Source organism: Heterocephalus glaber, unplaced genomic scaffold, assembly GCF_053883595.1.
Source record: "Heterocephalus glaber isolate CG9 unplaced genomic scaffold, H.glaber_assembly_v1.0 deba00001442, whole genome shotgun sequence".
NCBI lineage: Eukaryota > Metazoa > Chordata > Mammalia > Rodentia > Bathyergidae > Heterocephalus > Heterocephalus glaber.
This window is the reverse complement of record NW_028258296.1, coordinates 48,344,301-48,355,949: the sequence shown is the minus strand read 5'-3', so window position 1 is coordinate 48,355,949 and position 11,649 is coordinate 48,344,301. Positions and strand designations below refer to the sequence as shown.

The 11,649-nt window shown below is 39.9% G+C and overlaps 1 protein-coding gene across 5 annotated transcripts in view; it reads left to right on the top strand.

Moving 5' to 3' along the window:
• The first annotated feature begins 138 nt into the window (after positions 1-138).
• Ptpn22 (protein tyrosine phosphatase non-receptor type 22) overlaps positions 139-11,649 on the top strand; it is a 73,570-nt gene continuing 62,059 nt past the window's right edge. For 4 of the 5 annotated variants that reach the window (XM_087212705.1, XM_087212707.1, XM_087212706.1 and 1 more), the window contains exons 1-2: positions 139-2,270; positions 5,098-5,185. In XM_087212705.1, the coding sequence (XP_087068831.1) occupies positions 2,140-2,270; positions 5,098-5,185 (219 nt within the window). In that variant the 5' untranslated portion in view covers positions 139-2,139. The remainder of the gene's footprint in view (positions 2,271-5,097; positions 5,186-11,649) is intronic. The other variant, XM_004853760.3, reaches the window with a different exon arrangement.

Sequence of the window (11,649 nt, the reverse complement as noted above, 5' to 3'; positions counted from 1 at the left end):
GCCTGGGACTCAAATTTCCCCAGGGTCTGATCATGGCTACCCTTACTAGCCTTATAAATCATGATTCCTCTCTACAAAACCAATGTGTTGGTAAAACTGAACCATTTGCTGGAATTAAAATTCTCCTACTCCTTTCTATTTTTTAAAGACCCAATTCGATTGCTACTTCCTCCATTAAGGCTATCTAGATAAGCTGGAAAAAATTGATCTTTGCCTCCTCAAACTTTTTTTTAGATCTTTTTTATGGTTCTTATCACAAACAGCCTTAGACTGTAGATGTGCATTTCTTGTTTCTATAGGAAGAAAGGATGATACAGTTGACTGACACAGTTTGTGAACATTTCTGTAGCACACTTCTTCATTCTTTTGCACATATATGAATATTATAAACTCACTAAGTGAATAAGTGATTGATTGAGATGAGATACCAGATTTGATTATATTTTGAACAAGATGACAAGCTTTACCAAGAGTCTTGATTCTTTTTTTTTTTTAAGGTAAATTGTTTCATTTGCAAGTTATCAGTTAGCCTTTGCCTCTCAGTATTCTGAAACCAAAGGCAGAGTACAGTTCCCTGTGTGGTATGTGGGGAGGGACTGTGGAGTCTACAGCAGGTGAATTGAAGGGCTTGGTGATCTCAGAACGGTTTAGTGACAAGAAGCAGAACGGAAGATAAGTAGGGGACTTTCCTGTTGTGGATGATGCAAAAACAAATGGAGCAAGCTTCATGGAGGTATTATATAAGCCTTTTCTGTATCCATTTATAAAAGGAGAAACAAGTCTACTCTGGAGGTAAATGAGGTCAATCATGGCCTTTGTGAGCTGGACTCCAAACCTCAGGAAAGACACCATTCCTCTCATAACAACAGCCTGGCTGCTCGGACAGCCGCATCAGGGAAAAACTCTCTGCCAGGTACCTCGGCCTCCCCGTAGGGGCAGCCCAGCTCCTAACAGAGTGACAGTGCCCAGCCAGACCGGAAGCATACACTGTGTGCTGAACTAGGCAAAAGACCTGGAATAACTGATGTACTGAATAACCAACTCAGTGCATTTCTCACCAAAGCATGACCATATAATATAGCTTACTAAATCACAGCAGACTTATTTTTGGTATGTTTAAGATCATGTTAACCACTGTGGGTTATACAAATGCATAGATTATAGTACCATTGCCTTTGATAAATCTAAAACTAAAGGGGGGCATTTTACATATCCTCTTTGGAAAAACTCCTCTTAAATAAACTTACAGGAAACAAAGAACATGTGAAGAAACTAAGAAAAGTGTCCTATAGTCACATATAAAGACTTATATTGTGGGGATTCAGACTAGGAAAAGATCATAATCAGATGGAGTTAGGGGAAAGAGTTTTGAAGGAAAAGTAACTGGGCTTTATTTTCACCCTGGTGAAAATTAGGGGTAAAGTGAAAAGGAGAATTTTGGTGCCAAGCTGAGGAATCTGGATTTGTTCCCACAGCCTATTGGTAAGTATTTTGATTGTTTAGAATGAAAGTGAGATTTTTAAGGATTTTCATCCAGGTTTGATTGCCAGAAGATATAGAATGGAAGATATATAGAGATAGGTCATTTAAGAATATGTTGCCACAGGAAAACATTAAAACAGGAATGGTGGCTAACAAGGGAATGGAAAAGACAAGTTGAATCTAAAAGAGATTGAAGAGTAAGGATCCATAGGCCCTGGTCACCAAAAGAATGCTACAGAAGACTATTACATAGATGATACATACAGCCTGTATTAAATCAATGGCTGCCGGATGTGGAGGTGCACACCTGTGATCCCAGCCCTCGAGAGGCAGAGGTAGAAGAGTTGACACAAGTTTGAGACCAGCCTGGGCTACATAGACACCTCAAGTTTGAACTACAAAGTAAGACTCTGCTTCAAAAACAAAACAAAACAATAAAAAATCAGTGGCCCTGGGATGTAGGAAAAGGTGAGAATAGTGAAAGTAAAGTTAAGATTGGATAAATAGCTTTGGATAAAACATGCCTTCCTACAGACAGAGAAAGATGTTCTGAGAATCTGGAGTGTTTTTCCTATGGCTAGTTTATCTTTCCTTAATAATAGCTCCTGAAATTCTCTTTAATTTTTTTTATTGTCGAATACCTAACCTGTGACACTGATGTCTCCCCCTGTAGAACTGGCACATTCCCCTCCAGTTGGAGCCAGCATGACTGCCCTCTTATCTGTTGTTTTCTTCCTTCTGAACACAAGAGGCGCCAGTGGGGTGTGGCTTTTTCCTGGCTCCTCCAGGTACTTATCTACAACTTCACTCCTTCCTACTGCTCACCCTTGATGGATTTGGCAAAGTGTGAGTCTTTTACTGCATGGAATCGTTGTGTTCACTTATGATTTATGCCAGACTGATTTACATGTTTCATCGTAAATTCTTAAATTCCTTTAGTTAGTTGCCAGCATGACTTGTTTCCCCTCCCTAGCTCTTGATCTTCCCACAAGATACAAATGACTCAATGCTATATTCATTGAAAAGCATGCTCCTACCGCTGTCCAGTATCTGTAGAAGGAAGAGTGACAAGTTAAGTAGTAGCTTAGATTTGTTAAAAATAAAGCTGAAGTTTTTTTTGTTTTCTCCTTCAGTTTGTTTTGTGCTCACTTGAGTGGTCTGCTCAGGAAATGGCCTTGTAGCTAAGCGCGTTTTTGAGGTTTAGTTATTTTACAAGGTTTCTATATCTTTTGGTTTTACAGTACAGCAAACACCTAAGAATTGCATCTTGCTTAAAAAAAAAAAAATCCTGCAGTTCTAATACGACATTAATTACAGTACCTTAGCTTTTGGATAAAAACACTCAGGCAGCATTTACAAAAGTCTCTCTTTCCTATTTCCTATTTATTTCTCCTCTACCTCTTGGCAATCCTCCTGCCTCGGCCCCCCAAGTGCTGGGATTACAAGCATGCACCACCACGCCCAGCTTGTGAGATCCCTTTTTTTTTTTTAAACTAGTTCAGGATGTTTTTCACCATATTTTGGCTTGCTTATGCTGTATATGTAGCCCCTAACATAGTGCTTGCATTTAGTGAATTTGTTGGGAAAATTAATGGATTTGGATTTTTTTTTCGCATTAAAAAATAGTATAAAATTTTAAAAGAATTCTTAATTCCATCACACACAGTTGATTCTTTTTGCATCTTTTAGTCTTCACTAAGATATTTTGTATGGTTTTAGTTACTGTGACCTTGAAAGTGTTTTTTGTACATAACATTTTCCCATATTTTGTATGTTTTAAAATAGTCAAACAGTAGGGCAGCAAGAAATTCTCCTTTAATGCTACATGTAGATAATCTGACAAATATTATCCGACTTCCAACAAATATTGCTGAAGAATTATGGCTCATTTTAATTTTTGTGGGCTGGGATTGAAATTCTTGCTCAGTAAAGAGGGTGCAGCCTCTTTAGTGTACAGAAGCATGATTTCCTGAAGGAGTTTGAATAATGTCTCAAAAACAGAAAAGATTACTAATATCCTAAATAGAGGAAGTCTAAACAACATGTTCCTGAATTTCTTCAGTTACTTTAGACGAATCTTGTTAACGTATTATTTGTTGAACTTCTACCCTCAAACAAAAATAATGTGCTGATTTTGAGATGTTGGTGGATTTGTACCCATGGAAGAGAAAAATTTATGCAAGCGGCGATGTGGAAGCTTTTCCTAGAACAGCCTCCTTGTTCGGACCAAAAAGCCACATGCACAGGATGGCTTTCTGAAACAATATTTTTCCCAAGACAAGTTGCAAAATAAAAATGTCTTTGTAGAGAAACCATTCTTCAAGTTTTTTTCGGGTTTTTGGTTTTGTTTGTTTGTTTGTTTGTTTGTTTTAGATGAGGCTTCTCTGTGTTGCCTGGGGTAGCCTCAAATTCATGGGCTCAAGTAATCCTCCTGCCTCAGCTTCCTAAATAGCTTGGAGTATAGGTGTGAGGTTCTCTTCAGGCTTTCTGACCTAGAAGTTATACCATTGTCAGCAAGATAGTTGATTTACTTTCTTTTTGTTGCTCCACAGTTTGCCAGTGTTACAATCCGAGGATAGTAGGCTGACTGCCCTGTCAGGTGCTGTTGGTGGGGCCAGCTTCTCCTGATCGTATACAGAGCAGCACCGTTGGTCTTTACACTCAGAACCCAAGTGAGGCTCGACTGCACTTCCCTTAATTGTGGTCAGGTTTTCTCCAGTCCTGAGAGAGACACTGACTGTTAGAAGCAGCTGAGTTTGCTTCATCAAAGGAGAATTTGAGGTCTATATGGCAAACTAAAAAGTTCAGAATAAGCTGGGCATGGTAGTGTATGATCAGGAGGCTGAGGCAAGAATATCATAAGTTCAAGGCCAGGCTGGAAAACTTAGAACCTGTCTCAAAAAATTTTTTTTGTTTGTTTTTGAATAGTTAGAATGTAGATCAGTGGTAGAGCAATCGCCTAGCAAACACGAAGACTTACATGCAACCCCCAGTGCCAGAGAGGGGAAAAAAAAAACCCAGTTTTGAAAAAACAGATGCCTTCTCTGATGAACAGAAGTTTGCCACCCATCCTGCTGACAAGAAACTCTGGGGAGAACAGTCCGGGTAGAAGCTATGGAACGCCAGCGTCTCTCTCCTTTTCTGGGCCTAACTGCACTTTGCAGAGTTCATTTGGGATCAAGGACACCGTGTCATTCACAGGGCTTTTGTGTTCACTGGGGAAATGGGGAGAGGCAGAATTCATCCATGAGACCTGTAATTCTATCTGGGTGAATTTTGCTTAAAGGCGATGGAGCTGAACGGTCTCACAGGTCAGCAGACCATGCTGTATGTTTTGGTTGGCCTTTTGTTTGTTAAAAAACTTGAGTTGTACCAGGTTCTTTTGTTGAGAAGGAAGGCGCTAGGGCCCTGGAGTGAGCTGATGGCTTTGTTGTGTGACCACAGAGGCTGGTTTCGTACTAATTTCCTCTAGGGTTTGTGATGAAGTCAGTAAACCACAGCCTTCAGCATGCTGTGCTCGGGCGGCAACAGTGGCTTCGGTGTCGTCTCGGCCATGACACACATTTGACATGCCCTCCCTCAACCTGCTCACAGACTCTTTCTTTTGGTCTGCAGCATGGACCAGCTAGAAATCCTGCAGAAGTTCCTGGATGAGGCCCAAAACAAGAAAATTAACAAAGAGAAGTTTGCGAATGAATTTCTGGTGAGTCCTGTGTGTGACACTCTTGGAGTAGCTGCAGACACTATTATACCAGCTGTGGTGGTCTCTAGCTCCTGGACCAACTTCCTCTTGGGATAAAGTGACCATGAGACCTTGAAGGAAGCAAACTGAAAATTTGATTTCTCTGAGCGTTTTGAGGCTTTTCTCAAAAATACTGGTTTTAGTATTTTGTTTGCAGGACTTTTGGAGTTTGTCTAGGAATCCTAAGGGAGACATATACAACTCCAGATTAATACTAAATATTAACTGAAGATCCAGCATTCCCTAAGTATCTGAGTTGTGGCTTATGCTTCAAATTAAAATGGTAATTCACATGAAGGGGAAAGAGACCAAGATTAACTTTTTATGGAACATTATGTTTTTAGTCTCTCCATGGGATTCCATTTGGGTGCCAAATGTTTTTACAGAGCACCCAAACTCTCCATTACCACGTTTTCCTTTTCTTTCTTTCTTTCTTTCTTTTTTTTTTTTTTTTTGAGGGGGTGGTGTTGAACAGGTCTTGCTCTGTAGGCCAAGCTGGCCTCATTATGTAGCCTAGATGGCCTTGAATTTGCAATCCTCCTGCCTCAGGCTCCCATACTTTCCTCTTTTCTTTTTCCTATGAAAAAAAATGTGGAACATGTGTTTTTTGCAATAACAGGTTTCATGAACTTCTACTGTTTAGAGATGCAGGTATAGAAACAGTGAGGAAGGTGGAGAGAAACAGGAGTACAAGGTTGCTTCGGGTCAGGTGGATTTGATTACCCAGGGAAACAATACCTATCCTCTGAGGGAACTGTGGTTATTGGTGCAATGGAGGTTGGGTAGGCCTCATTCACCCTATAACCTGGCACATCAGATAACACCAGCCGTCTGATAGTACCTATCATGTGTTTTGAAATGCTTCTTGTTGGTGTTACAGAGCTATGAGAACTTTAAACCTCAGCTCTTCAGGTATGAAGTGGGGAAGAAATCAAGAGAACTGATTGTGTCATCAGTCAAAGTATCAGCTATTTGACATTCCTTAATCTCCCAAATCTCTGTTTTCTAACTTATAAAATGAGGATAATAACTTATGTTTTACCTATCCTCACAAGATTGTTGTGATGATTAAATAACAGTAATAGGTATGCGCCGGGCATGCTGGTGTTATGTCCGCAGTCCCAACTACTCTGGCACCTGAGGCGGGGAAGACTGTGAGTTCAAGGGCAGCCTGAGAAATTTACTGAGACCCCCATCTCAAAAAAAAAAAAGTGGTCATTCATTAATGTTTATTGAGCGCTTAACTATATACCAATTTTGGATGTAGACACCAAGGATACAATAGTGAACAAAATGAACAAAAGCCTTTGCCCTCTAGAACTAAAATTCTGGTACTAGATAGAAAATACTTTGTAGTTTCCAATGATTAGATATTGTCATTGATTGATGATTGATTGATTAGACATTATGATAGAAAATCCTTGTGTCAGCTCAACTGGGATAATGTCACGGTATCATGAAGAAGTCTGAGTCCTTTGGGTAGAGCTGTCCAAGAGGAGGTAAAGAGGAAGTCCTAGCTCATGAGTCTGTTTGGACGTGTGCCTGCCATTGGGCTATAATTCCTGAGATAAATTCACCCCAAGCATAAGGTAAAAAGCGAGCTAAGAGGTAGTACTACCCTCTGCTTTACTCTGGTTGTATCTTTTAAAATAGTGTACATCGGATCCCTAATATTTCACGCTTTTTTTTTTTTTTAGCTCAGGTCATAATTGCTCACCAAATTATAGCAGCTACCCCTAACTGGTTTCTCTGCTTCTAACGTAGTGCCACCTTCACTTAATATTCTTTTCAACCTCCAAATGATCTTTTAATAATACAAATTCTACTCATGTTTTCCCCTCTTAAGAACTTTTTATAGCTTGTATTTTTTAGCTGTTTATAATTGTGAGCTATAAAAATCATTTAGAAAAGTAGGTAAACTGTGTAAGTATAATTATAAAGCAACCATCACCATTGCAGCCACCACCCAGGTCAAGAATAGAGCTCTATCAGACCCTAGAAGTCCCCGATGTACCCCTTTCTCGTCAGGCCTCCCGGTCCACCCACCCACCCTGCCCAAGGGATATTCACGGTCCTGACTTTTGTATTAATCACTTCCTTACTTTTCTAACTTCTGATTTTAAGAACGTTGTTTTTGGGTGGTGATTAAGTGGAACCTCGCTGTTCACTGACTCATGTCCTCCAGTGGAAAAACAGAGTGTTGCCCTCAGCCCCACCTAAAGGTTGAGTTGAGACACCGGAGAAATAGCTTCAGGGGTGGGGTGGGTGTGGGTTGGGGTGACTGAGGCCAGATAGCTTGCTTGAACAAGTTAAAATACTGCCATCAAATCAGAGGGCTTTCTACCTGGTCAGGCCCCACATCCCACCTTAAGCTCGTACTGTATTCTCCTATGATTTGGTATTTCTGAGGTTTGAAGTCTTAATTCTGTGACACAAGGTCACTGCTAGGCTAAGTGAGAATTGTCAAAAGGCATCTCTACTTCTAGGTAGCTGCCCTGTACCTCCTACCCTCTTCCCCCACCCTCAGGTCCATGGCTCAGACTGCAGCCTTTGCTTCTGTCCTGGCCAGGTATCTGTGTGCACAGCAGAATATTCACAACTGGATGTGGCAGCCCTGCTGTGACAGCTGATGCCAGTGCCATGCTGCTTAGGTCCTTTCCCTGTGCCACAACTAAATTCAGTAACCTCTCAGTGGCAGGCTGTTTCCTCTGTCTTGAATATTCCTTACATTCTTCTTTACCTAGTTAATGTTTAATAATTCTTTAGATCTCAACTTTGTGGTCACTTCATCAGAAAAGCCTTGTTTGTCTCCCTTCCTTCCTTTTCTTTCTTTCTTTCTTCCTTCCTTCCTTCCTTCCTTCCTTCCTTCCTTCCTTCCTTCCTTCCTTCCTTCCTTCCTTCCTTCCTTTCTTTCTTTCTTTCTTTCTTTCTTTCTTTCTTTCTTTCTTTCTTTCTTTCTTTCTTTCTTTCTTTCTTGTTAGCGATTGAACCAGGGGCCTTGGACATGCTAGACAAGCGCACTACCACTGAGCTACACTCCCAGCCCTGAGAAGCCCTTTCTTGACCACTCTGAATGGATCAAATCTTCTACCATAAGTTCTTATTAGCGCCATCTGTTATTTTTCATAGCAGCTAACACAATTCCTATTTTACAATTATTTGTGATTATTTCATTAATGTCTGTTTCCCTAACACATTGAAGATGACATTCATATTTAGTTCTACTTATCTTGGTATCCCCTGTGACTTTCACAATATTTGGCATGTAGTAGACACTGAGGCATACAACTTACCTAAAGATAGTTCATGGGTTATCAAATTAGAATTTGAAATAGGTTTGGGGGGGTACTAGGGATTGAACCCAGGGCTGTCACACTTAGCTACATCCCCAGCCTTTATGTATGTGTGTATATATGTATTTATTTATTTTTGAGACTGGGTCTCCCTAAGTCTCTAAGTGGCCCAGATGGGGATCCAACTTTCAATCCACCTGCCTCAGCCTCTTAGAGTTCTGGGATTACAAGCATCTACCTCCATGCCCACCTAAAATGATATAATTTTTGAGCTTATGCCCCTAATATCTTTCTGCCCCTGCTCTACTGCCTCCAGTTTACCCATTGATCTTAATTTTTAAACTTTTGAAGACTACGAAATAGCATAAACCCCAAAACCCATATTAAGCACAGATATATAAACAATAATAAAGCAGGCACACTGAGAGTAAGAAATAGAACAGTGCCCACAACACTGAAATTTCTTGGGTATCCTTCCAAATACCAACTCATCATCACACCCCTTGCAAAATTAGAAGTAAACACTATTTTGATCCATTTTTCATTGCTTTTCTGCATTGCCTTTGTATCTATCTAGAGTGGTACCTTGGTTCATGAATGCTTTTGTTTGCAAACAATTTGGTTTGCAAACAGAAGCACTTGATAAAATTTTGCTTTTGTCTGCAAATTCTGTATTGGGTGACAAACACAACCACGGCCATCTTTCCCACACAAACACAAATCTGGCCATCTTTTCCAAAATCATATATTAAATTAAGTTTGTGAACAAAGGTACCACTGTATCTCACTAAACAATAGAGATTATTTTTATCTTATTTTGAACTAAATGTAAATAAAATTGTAATTGCTTCCTTACACGACTTGTTCCTTTCACTCTACACATTTTTTATTTTTTTTTTGGTACCGGGGATTGAACTGAGGTCCTTGCACTTCCACAGCAAGTGGTGAAACCACTGAGCTAAATCCCTGGCCCTCACTCTACACATTTTTAAAAATTATTATTATTATTTTTGGAGACAAGCTCTCATTATGTAGTTCAGGTTGGCCTTGAACTCACTATGTATCCCAGACTGGCCTTGAACTTGTGATGGTCCTCCTGCTTCAGCCTTCTGAGTGCTGGGATTGAGTACAGCCATGCACCACCATGCCCAGCTAAAGCTACATTACTTTTTTTTTTTTTAATTCTTTTATTGGTACATTTTAGGTATACAACACAATTACATTTCTCACTGGGAATTGTACCATTACATAATGCATCTTGGTTCTTATTTTTTCCCCATTTCTAGCCCTCCCTTCACCCCCTCCACCCTTCCCTATTTACAAAGACTTTATTTCCATTTTTTCCATTTCTCATCATTTTTCCTTTCCCTTCTTTCCTTTCCCCTGCCCCTCCCACTACCCCTACCCCTTTGGACCTTTTCTTCCTATTTTGCATTATCAATTATTCATTCTAATCATTGGTACATTTTAGGTATACAATATAATGACATTCATCGTTGGAAATTTGCACCTTTACATAGTCTCTCTTGGTTCTTATTTTTCATCCTTGCCCAGCCCTCCCTTCAACCCCTCCAGTCCTTCCTATTTACAAAGATTTTGTTCCTATTTTTCCATTTTCTCATATTAATCCCATTCCCTTCTATCCTTTCCCCTAGCCCTCCCACTTCCTTCCCCTTTGCCCCTTTTCTTCCTATTTCACATTACCTATTGTACATTTTAGTCCTTATTTACACTTTCAGTTTCTCACACCAGAGAAACTATTTGGTATTTACACATGTGTGTCCTATTTATTTCACTTAAGAGTATCACCTCAATGTGCATCCACTTAGCTATAAATGTCTCTAATTTCTCATTTTTTATGGCTGAGTAGTACTCCATTTTATAAAAAAACCCCACATTTTCTTTATCCAGTCTCCAGTTGATGGGCATTTGGGCTGTTTCCAAGTTTTAGCTATCACAAACTGTGCTGCTATGAACATGGGTGCACATATATCACTGTGGTATGATTCTTTTGATTCTTTGGGGAAGATCCCCAGCAGTGGAATAGTGGGGTCAAATGGGACTTCCAGTCCTAGTTCTTTGAGGTATCTCCATACTGATTTCCACAGTGGTTGCTCCAGTCTACACTCCCACCAGCAGTGGAGCAGGGTTCCTCTTTCCCCACAGCCCTGCCACCATTTGTTATTGATTTCATGATAGCAGCCATTCTTTCTGGAATGAAGTGGAATCTCAGTGTTGTTTTCATTTGCATCTCTCAAATAACCAGTGATGTTGAACATTTTCTCATGTATTTATTTGCTATTTCTACTTCTTTGTCTGAGAAATGTCTGTTCATTTCAGATGCCCATTTTCAGATTGGGTCTTTAAATTTGGGAGGTCTGATCTTTCTAAGTTCTTTATAGATTTGAGATAGTAGACCTTTGTCTGAGGAAAAGCAGGTGAAGATTTTTCCCACATTGTGGGTTGTCTCTTCACACTGCTGGTGGTTTCTCTTGCTGTGCAGAAGCTTTTTAATAAGAAGAGATCCCACTTGTTGATTGTTTGTGCTAGTTCACGGGCAACTGAGGTTTTGTTCATAAAATCTTTTCCTACACCAATGTCTTCAAGAGTTCTACCTAACCTCTGTTCCAACTGGTTCAGAGTTTCTATTTTAATATTTAGATCTTTAATCCATTTTGATTTTAGTTTAGTGCATGGTGAGAGATATAGGTCTACTTTTAATCTTTGGCAAGTTGAAGCCCAATTTTTCCAGCACCATTTATTAAAGAGGCTATCTTTCCTCCAGTGAGGGTGTTCGGCTCCTTTATTGAAGATGAGATGGCTGAGTGTGTCTGGTGTTGTTTCTGCATCTTCTAATCTGTTCCACTGGTCCTCAGGTCTGTTTCTTTGCCAGTACCATGCTGGAAAGCTACATTACTTTTGAAAATCCATCAATTTTGTCGAATGTGGCTAGGTCTTAATTTTTTCTAACATTTTTATTAATTCTGTCAAGGGCCAGTGGATGTAGTTACTGTTGTGATCACAGAATGCATGGAAAGAGGTCAGAAAGTCACTCTGAGTGGCATCCATTTTGAATTATCATAGCCTATCACAGATCCTTGCAGTGGGTTCCAATCTCCTGCTCAGTGCTGC